Source organism: Selaginella moellendorffii, unplaced genomic scaffold (assembly GCF_000143415.4).
Source record: "Selaginella moellendorffii unplaced genomic scaffold, v1.0 SELMOscaffold_27, whole genome shotgun sequence".
Lineage (NCBI taxonomy): Eukaryota > Viridiplantae > Streptophyta > Lycopodiopsida > Selaginellales > Selaginellaceae > Selaginella > Selaginella moellendorffii.
This window is the reverse complement of record NW_003314288.1, coordinates 407,948-416,956: the sequence shown is the minus strand read 5'-3', so window position 1 is coordinate 416,956 and position 9,009 is coordinate 407,948. Positions and strand designations below refer to the sequence as shown.

Genomic DNA, 9,009 nt, shown 5'->3' with positions numbered 1-9,009 from the left:
ATAAGACTGAAAGTTGTTGGTGTTGTAATCTTCGTAATCAGGATTTTTGAGTGGTGGTAAATCTTGATCTAAGTTTAAATTTTGGTTGATTGTGTCTTCCTCAACATTAGTTATGTTGATGTTGTTGTAGTGCACTCTATCTCTCTCCCCTTAAGCCAACTAGAAAAGGAGCAATTGCTTGATGAGAGAGCTCTTAGTGGCTATTTTATCCCCATTTATCCCTTAAGGTATCTCCATTTCCGCACTAAATCTATCAATCCTTCCATTGTGTAGATTAGCTATTCCATGTGAGGCAAGTAGTCATTCACTCATACTGCAGTTTCACGGTGGATACCTTTATCCATGGATACTCCACACAAGAGGAAGGACGTATGCATAGATGCCCAATACATACAATTTCAAATTTAGGGGTAGGAATATACTTTACTCAAGGGTATATTATATTTTTAAGTAGCCACTAATCAATGGGAATCAAACCTGTGCCATTTACTCCAATACCAAGCAATTACCCCTTTTCCAATTGGTTTAAGGGAAGAATTTTTCTTCCCTTAAACCCAATTGGAAAAGGGGTAATTGCTTGATGAGAGAGTCTTTAGTGGCTATTTTATCCCTATTTATCCCCCAAGGTTCCAAGGATCCACGGTGACAGTATATTTAAAACTCATCCTATGATCACATATGCTATAATTGCTTGGTTTGCCAATTTGTGTGGATTGGGTCGTTTTATCAAAAGTCTTGAATATAATCTCAAGGATTTTGATTTAAGCTTGAGTCTTCTATTGCTTGTTTACTTCTAATTTTTATTGGAGTTATTTCTTCTCTTCTCGTATTTGTTACATTTGATCTCGCTCTTGTTTCTTGAGTGGATCAGGGTTGTGCTTATACATTCAATGTTGTGCTAGAGTTTTCTTGAGTTATCATTTTTTTGAATTTGCTTTCTTGGTTTTGTTGTTGTTGTCTTTGGTTTGTTGTGTTCTTCTCAAGGAAATATTGTGTAGTTGTAGAATCATGTGGTGTAGACTAACACGATTTTATGTATTGGTATTTGTGTTGCTATGTTATACTCAACTCAGTAAATTTGACCAGTCTTTAACAAGATCATTGCTCACCAACTTCAGGATTGAATAGGAGTGCATATTATGGCTACTCTTTTTACGAGTCTTTGTTATGTTAAATTATTGTAAAGTAATTGTGGCCTACCTTTAATTGTGTTGTATAAAATCGTATGCATCCTCACTATGAGCGTTTGCATTCTCTAGTCGATAGTGATGTTCAAAAAGTTTGAGTTGAGTAGTGGTTGTGTTAATGTTGTTTGGTTTGCCAACTAGTGTGGCTTAGGTCATTTTTTTAAAAATCTTGAATATAGTTTTAAGGATTTTGATTTAAGCTTGAGTCTTCTATTGCTTGTCTACTTCTAATTTTTGATGGAGTTGTTTCTTCTGTTCTCGTATTTTTTGTATTTGATCTTGCTCTTGTTTCTTGAGTGGATCAAGGTTATATTTGTACATTCGATGTTGTGCTAGAGTTTTCATGAGTTATCATTTTCTTAAATTTTCTTTTATGGTTTTATTGTTGTTGTCTTTGGTTTGTCTCAAGATGCTCTACACAACATAACTTTAGGGTGGGATTATATTGGAATCTCAATCTCTTCTTTTGTTGATGTTTCAAATAAGTTGGAAATAGGTAGTCTAGTTCGGAAATTATCTGGAACTAAGCACTTGCATTTCTTCTTCACATTATTGAAAACAAAAATATACATTTATCAGATGAGCTATTAAGAAGTAACCAAGCAAATAGAAATCAAATACTAAGGATTTAACAAGTGGAGGTCCCTTGGGGACGATAGAGAATAAAAATAATAGTTAATTGAAGCATGGATAGTGATCAAAGATAAAAAATACAAGAATCAAGAATCTAGAAACCTGTATCAACAACAACCTTGAGGACAACAACACTTAGAATACAACCACTACTCAGCTCAAACTTTTTGAACATCACCACCGATTGAAGAACACAAATGCTCATAGTGAGGATGTGCACGACTTTATACAACACAATTAAAGGTAGGCCACAATTACTTTACAAAATTTTATTACAACAAGGACTCGTAAAAAGAGTAGCTATAGTATGCACTCCTATTCGATCCCAAAGTTGGCGAGCAACGACCTTGTTGAAGACTAATCAACTTTACCGAGCTGAGTATAACATAACAATATAAATACCAATACATAAATTGTGTTAGTTTACACCACATGATTTTACAACTACACGACATTTCTTCAAGAAGAACATAGGTCTACAACAATAACTAGTCCCTCAGCCACAATTGCGTGTATAGCATTCACTATCTTCACAAGAGCTTTATACCATATACTACAAGTATTTATATCTATAAAAGAACAACCAGAATTAAGGATATTCTTGCCTCTGGAAATAATTTTTACTCTCTATCTTCTGTGGAATAACATCTTCATCATTATTCCTTTGTGTTCCAATTGTATTTCCCTAAGAGATTTTGGTAGGAAATATCTCTATTGGAGACATTAGTTGATTCTACTTCTATATAGAAAACCCACTAACATCCAACTGACCTGTAAGGAGGGAGTAATTCAAGTTAAACCCCTTAATAATGCAAAGCAAAACACATCTAACTCTTAAAGAAGCACAGTGACAAATGCAAGTAGCATCTATAGTTTCTATTCTTCCCTTTGCAATTGATTTTCCATTATCCTAAACAATGTCTACTACATCTCCTTTAACAACTTGAGAAAAACAAAGAAAATTATAAATATCAAATAACAGTGAAGCACTAAGCCATTTTATCTAGGCTTGCTATTGAAAACTTGAGTTACAATACTCAATTCTTTTCTGATGAACTTTGCTATTGCTTCTTGAGTAGCTTGGTGTTGGATTAGTTTTGAGTTTGGTCAAAAAAAGAGTGGCATAAGCTTGTCCATGTTATGAATAAAAGTTAATGGTGTTAAGTGTTGTAAGTCTCTATCAGTGGACTGTGGCATTTATGTTGCATTTTGTCGAGTTGAGTTAACACTTGATACTCACGTAAACCTTTGTAGTAGTGACATTAGCATTGCTTGTGGTGTTGCTCAATTGATGATCAAGTTATTGTAATTTTATATTATATCCATGTGATAGTGAGCAATGTGTTTACGAAGTTGCTTGGTTAAATGATGATCAACCCCAAAGTGGTTGATGGAGAAGCTAGTCTATTTACATATAGTAGCATTGTAGTAACTTTGACTGGATTCTCGATGGTGGTCCATTATGCTAAGTTTGAGTTGGTATGTTGTTTCCTTGAGGGTTTACCCATAAGGTGTTGGAAAAGGGGTTATAGCATTCATTTGCTATAGCTTATTGGTTAATCCATTAGCACTTGGAGTAGATTGTTGGATGGAGAAGGTGTGTAGTTGAGGCATTGACATTGCTAACACTTGTGTTAGTAGAAGTGGCATTGTTAATTTAAGTGATTAAGATTTTCCTTAGAGCTTGATTTTCCATGTCATTTTTCTTGTTAGTGTTTTGGCTTCACATTGGATCTTGAAGGTGGTTGAAAAAGAATGTTAGTGCAATGTGGATATCCGAAAATATAGTCTTCATGATCAAGCTTTAAATGTTTATTTTGCATTTACGAATCTCAGTGTTAAATGTCAGAAATATGGGCAAAAGATGTTCAAGGTTTAAGTATACTATGGGTCATAAGAATTGGTGTTGAGGTGAACTATATGAAATTGTAGGTAAGAAGAAGTTAGTTGAGTTTTGAAAGTTTGCATTTCTGGATTGAGAGTCATTCTTTCTCTAGGATGGAAAATTTTCCACAAATTTTCTTAAACTTTTCCAATGGCTGATCTGTTGATCACTTTGCCCAAAAACCATTTCATTTTCATAAGCCAATACAAACTAGTGAAGGGGTTGGAATTGACTTTGGTTGGATTAAACCTTAGTAAATAGTTTGTATGATGCGCCTGAAAGGGATGTTGACTTTGGGGGCTAAGGCAATTGAGTGGGATAGAGTCTGGAGTTGGTGTAGAAAAATGACTATTGGGTTTTTCTAAGAAGGGTGACTCTTGTGCCTTTTTTCTATAGTATTATATTTGGTTGCACGCTGCATTTCGTTAGACTCTATAAGAGTAGTGAGCTCTCATTGATCTTGCCTTGGTCTTGGTAGCTTTGTACCTTAGCTAAGGATAGTGATATCCAACTTAGTTGTTTGAGGTTGAGATGTTGGTACCTGTATTATAGCTTTGTCTATGAGGAGGTTGTGTACTAATATGAGTCCATCTCATGGTCTTCACTTTAGTTTTAATTAAATGTTGATCATACATAGCTAGCTTCTTCAAGGCATGCTCAAAGCTATTAGCTAGACAAGTTGGTGAACTTATTGTGACTGAGTTGGATTCGAGTGATCATTTAGTTCGTGCTTGTTCATGAACCAATATCTCATATCTAGGGTATTACGTTCATGTTGGACAAGTATATGACTTGATGGCATAAGTTTAGTGTTGGGTCTTGTGAAGGCAAGTTGAAATAGTGATTGTTAATTTTTTTGCGACTAATGATTGCTTGCAAAAACTGTTGACACTTGCTTCACTCAATAAAGATTTATCAGTGATGAGTTTGCTTTACCAGGATGGTGTTGCAGAGGATCATATCGTTAGACTTACATGAGTTTTCCATGTTGGCATGTCGACTCTACCCCTGTCAATATCATTTAGTTATGTTTAGTTTATAGTGCTGGATTTCATTGAGTCTTGGATGTGGTGATTCATTTTTGATGAAGTGTTATCTGTAATTGAGTTTTGCTAAAGGATTAATCCCGGATACTGACTAAAGTATCTTCGACTTTGGTTAGCTTAAATGCTAAAGAGCTTTGAGTGGTGATTCACTCGTGCTTTTTTCTAGCTTTGTTATTGATGGCATTGAAGTGATGCCTTGTCATTGACATTGTTGATGTTGAGATTTGAGTGAAATGAAATGTCTCTCTGACAGGCTTGATATTGAGTTTCATTAGTCTCAATGAAGATAATGTTAATGATTTGCCTATGGCTTCATGGTATTGGCATTCGTGAATTTGCTAGGTAGCAACTGTATTGACGTTGAAATGAACTGAGTGGCAAGTTTAAGTTAGTTGTGTTCTAGACGAGATATTTAGTAAGGGTCCGCTTGAGCTTTCTTTGAAAGTGATTTAGTTGTGGATTATAGTATCTTTATAAAAAGAAGAGTTAGTGATCAGTATTGAAGTGATTGAATCCTTGTTAGATTTCAATTGAAATATATTATCATTAATGATTTTTCTTGTGTTTGTTATGAAGTGAGTTATGTCTTGCTATAAATGGATTCATGGAGGATCGTTTGGTGATCACTTGTTGAACATAACTTCATTGTGCTTGGCTTTTGGATTGATGTAAGCATGCTCTTCATTAGCTTTGGCATTATGAAGTTTAGCTTATAGAAGTGTTGAAGAGGATATTGTGGGTTGTACCATGATTTCTTCTTTAGCATTGAAGTTGGTTCATACAAGACTTGTGATCATTATTAAGCAAGACTTGGCTATAGGCTTTTTTGAGCTTTTGGTTCTTTGAATTTTATGCTCATTGCTCCATTTGTTAAAAGTTGTTGAGGAATGGCATTTTAGCTTATTAGCTTCAATGTTGAAGTTAATATTTTCTTTAATATTTGAAGTTAATATTCAATGTCAAGGATGTTATTTCCTTCGAGTGATACATTCGCGAGCATTGTGTTTGTCGGTTGATTATACTTTGTGTTCTTTCAGTTATCTTTTGTAAATTGTTTAGCATGCTATCGACAATATTTGATAATTAAGTTTAGCATTAAGTTTCCTTGATGATACACTGATTATTGAATTTTGTTGGATAGTAAATCCTATGTTTTCCAACTATAGTGCTCTTGGTGGTTCCTATCCTATAATACTGGTTTATCAGATGATAAATTACTTAGAATACTTTTGTGTTCTAATCTAAGATATAGTCACTAATAATTGAGTCTCTAAGCTATCATTGTCTATAACTTTGATATTGTCCATCTATTGATCTTTGAGTTTGGGCCAATATAGGCAGACTGGCTTCGGCATTTCATATGTATGGTGAAATCTCTAGTCATAAGGTAGCTATTGTCGACTGGTCACATCACCTACCTCTCTATCGATGTTTCTTATTCTGTTAAAAAGGTGTGACTGTGTAAACAACTCTAACTGCTTGTATACAATAGTCTATCTAAACCTTACTGACGGGTTTGGTTTCTTTGCTTAGGAGGGTTAGCGCCTGGCTTCTCTCTTTATGTCCCTACGAGCAAGGGCGTATCACACTTTTGTAAGTTGGGTGACACCTAAAGCAGCAAGGGTGGCTAACTCTATTAGTCATTTCCTTGTCGGTGATGGCCGAAAGGTGTTTGAGCTAGTAATGCATCCACATTAGACAAAGAGGTTGCCCCCTAACTCATTTAAGTTGGTGCATTTTTCACATAGTGTGATCACCTTAAACTTTTTCTGGAGTTGTTTCCTTTGGGGTGGTGTAGACTCGAATATACATTGATTAGGACGTCAATCTTCCCTAGGGGGGGAGAGTGTCGCGAATGTGACTTTGGGTATCGAAAGTTATCTGTCGGATAGTCCTTACGGACACTTTTTCCTTACTACCACGATGGTAGGAGGTCAGTATTGCTAGACCCTTTATTAGTCCCTCTTGTTCAAGTGTTAGTAAACTGGAATTTGCATCTGTACCTTACCAAATGAGTATAAGGACAGAATTCCTAAGTGTCTATTTAGCCATGGCGCAGCTTTTTAGTTCTTTTTTGCTTTGTATTGCATTGGCTTGACCATAGTTACGAACACGAACACGGAACATGAACACGAGCCTCAGATTTCAGGAACCCGAACACGGAACACGATCACGGCCCACGATGGCTCACAAATATTCTACTGAATATTCTAAAAATATGTTATTTAAAAATTATATTCTATTTCTTATTATATTATTATAGGAATATGCTATATTTTATTATATTATTCTTAATATTTTTATTTGCACATAAACTACTTCACACTTTTAAACTACTCAAATATCCTGCATCTCATCGTCATCTTCAACCTCATGATCTTCGACCTCACGATCTTCGACATCATCTCCATCTTCCTCTTCCTGTCCTGACTCAAGCTCGTCTTCAGGATGAGGAACTGTCTCCAGGACTTTGTAGCTTACAAACTTGTCGTAATCACGATCATTTTTGCAGGTTAACAACCTGGTGTTGCAAGCCACAAAAACCAGATCCGCTGTCCTGTCCATGGTAAGTCTGTTCCTCTTTTTTGAAGAAACATGCTCGAAAGTACTGAACAATCTCTCCACCGAGGACGACGAGCATGCCTGACTTAGAACTCGAATGGCCAACTTCTAAAGAGCTGGAGTTTCATAACCATAGTCCTCCCACCAACGTACAGCTCCCCTCTTAGTGCGATCAGCCTTAGCATCATATGAGTTGAAAATGCCTCCTATCCTCCGGTAAGTTAAAAGTTCATCACGTATCACATCCCTCTCACTGGATGTAAACATGGCCAGCAGATAAGCATTCCAGTCCTTCATGACCTCTCTGTTAGCATGCTTTTCATACTCCTGAAACTCGGGGTCCAACATGTACGCCACCGAGTGCATGAGCGAGTGATACTCATGCCACCTATTAGACATGATCTGATGAAGTTCCCTGTACCTGCCATAATCCGACTGTCCTTCCTCTAAACTTGCATCCAACCTGTTCATGCACTCATATATCTTTCCAATCGCAGGTATATCACCGTCCACAACACGAAGAAGCAGCATAACATCCTTGGACACCTCTAGCATGTCCTTAACCTGTTGCCAGAAACTGTCATCAAAAACCGTTGCATAACTGTCCCTTCCTGCTCTTGACTTCGACTTAGGCCTTGCTCTGTACGCAGGGCATACGAACATCTATTGTAAAGCTTCTTGGAGCTCCACCAGCCTCTCCATCATAATGAAGTTGTAGCCGAACCTGGTATCACAATAACGCAGCAATCGCTTGTGAGTAAACTCCGCCAGCAGTGCCACTATATGAGAGTGGTTTCTAACGAAGATCACCAAAGACTTTCCACGCTCCAGAAGTGTTGCCATCCATGGAAGTACACCGAAGTCTTTCAAGGCATTGTTCAAGCAATGGGCAAAACATGCTGCCCATTGAATTTTCGGGTACCTCTGTTGCAAAAGTGCTGCTATTGCTCTGTTTGCATTTTCCCCATCGGTCACAACCATGACAACGTTCTCTGCACCTACAATGTTAATGCCTTCTTCCCAGCAGTGCAGAGTATTTTCAGCTGTTTTTCCTGTTAAGGAAATGTTGATAGCCTTCATAAAAGCTCCTCGTCCTTGACTATATGCCACAAGCCCCATGATATGCCGATTCCTCCTATCTGCCCACCCGTCTGCGCATATGGTTGCACCCCTCTGCTCCCACTGCTTCCTCAAGGACGCCATCTCAATGTCAATGAATCATTTCTCTTTCACCAAAAGCTTATCCCGGAGATCATCATATTTTGGTGGTGCATAAGGCACACCATGCCTGGCAACTTCCTGTATCATGTTGAGGAAGTAAGGTGACCGAGCCTTGACAAATGGAATGTGTTCATTCCAGAAAAATCTTCCGATAGCCACATCAACTTGGTTCTTCCGCTCAGGATCCATCGAATCAACAATATGGACTTGACTCTGTTTGCTAAAAAACAGGGAACTGCAGCCACTTCCACTTGACTGGGATGATACCACCGGTGGAAATCCTTGGACATTGCCATCCATTCTCATAGAAGCACCACCAGATTCATTCGGCCGTTTCTTCCCCCTTGCCCCTTTCTCGGAATCAATAACCTTTTGCATATTGAGCAGATCTACTTTCTTGTTACCTGGGATGAGAGGACAACTCACAATATCCTTGCTGCCTGGGCCTTCTCCTAACAGATGAGCTCGCACACGA

At 37.5% G+C, this 9,009-nt stretch overlaps 1 protein-coding gene across 1 annotated transcript; it reads right to left on the bottom strand.

Annotated features, from left to right (window-relative positions):
• Positions 1-7,088: 7,088 nt before the first annotated feature.
• On the bottom strand, positions 7,089-8,516 carry LOC112348152. Its single transcript, XM_024680247.1, has 3 exons — positions 8,038-8,516; positions 7,459-7,953; positions 7,089-7,272 (listed from the first exon to the last, which is right to left on the bottom strand). The coding sequence occupies exons 1-3, from the start codon at positions 8,514-8,516 to the stop codon at positions 7,089-7,091; spliced, it is 1,158 nt and encodes a 385-aa protein (XP_024536015.1).
• Between the last annotated feature and the right edge of the window lie 493 nt (positions 8,517-9,009).

What these genes read in the sequence shown, in the direction of transcription:
- LOC112348152 (XM_024680247.1), bottom strand. Translation starts at nt 8,516, where the DNA reads ATGGCGTCCTTGAGGAAGCAGTGGGAGCAGAGGGGTGCAACCATATGC. An exon ending in CTGCGTTATTGTGATACCAG is followed by an intron (nt 7,954 to 8,037) that starts GTTCGGCTACAA and finishes CCCTGCGTACAG; the next exon opens with AGCAAGGCCTAAGTCGAAGT. An exon ending in AAGAGGGGAGCTGTACGTTG is followed by an intron (nt 7,273 to 7,458) that starts GTGGGAGGACTA and finishes TTGCAACACCAG; the next exon opens with GTTGTTAACCTGCAAAAATG.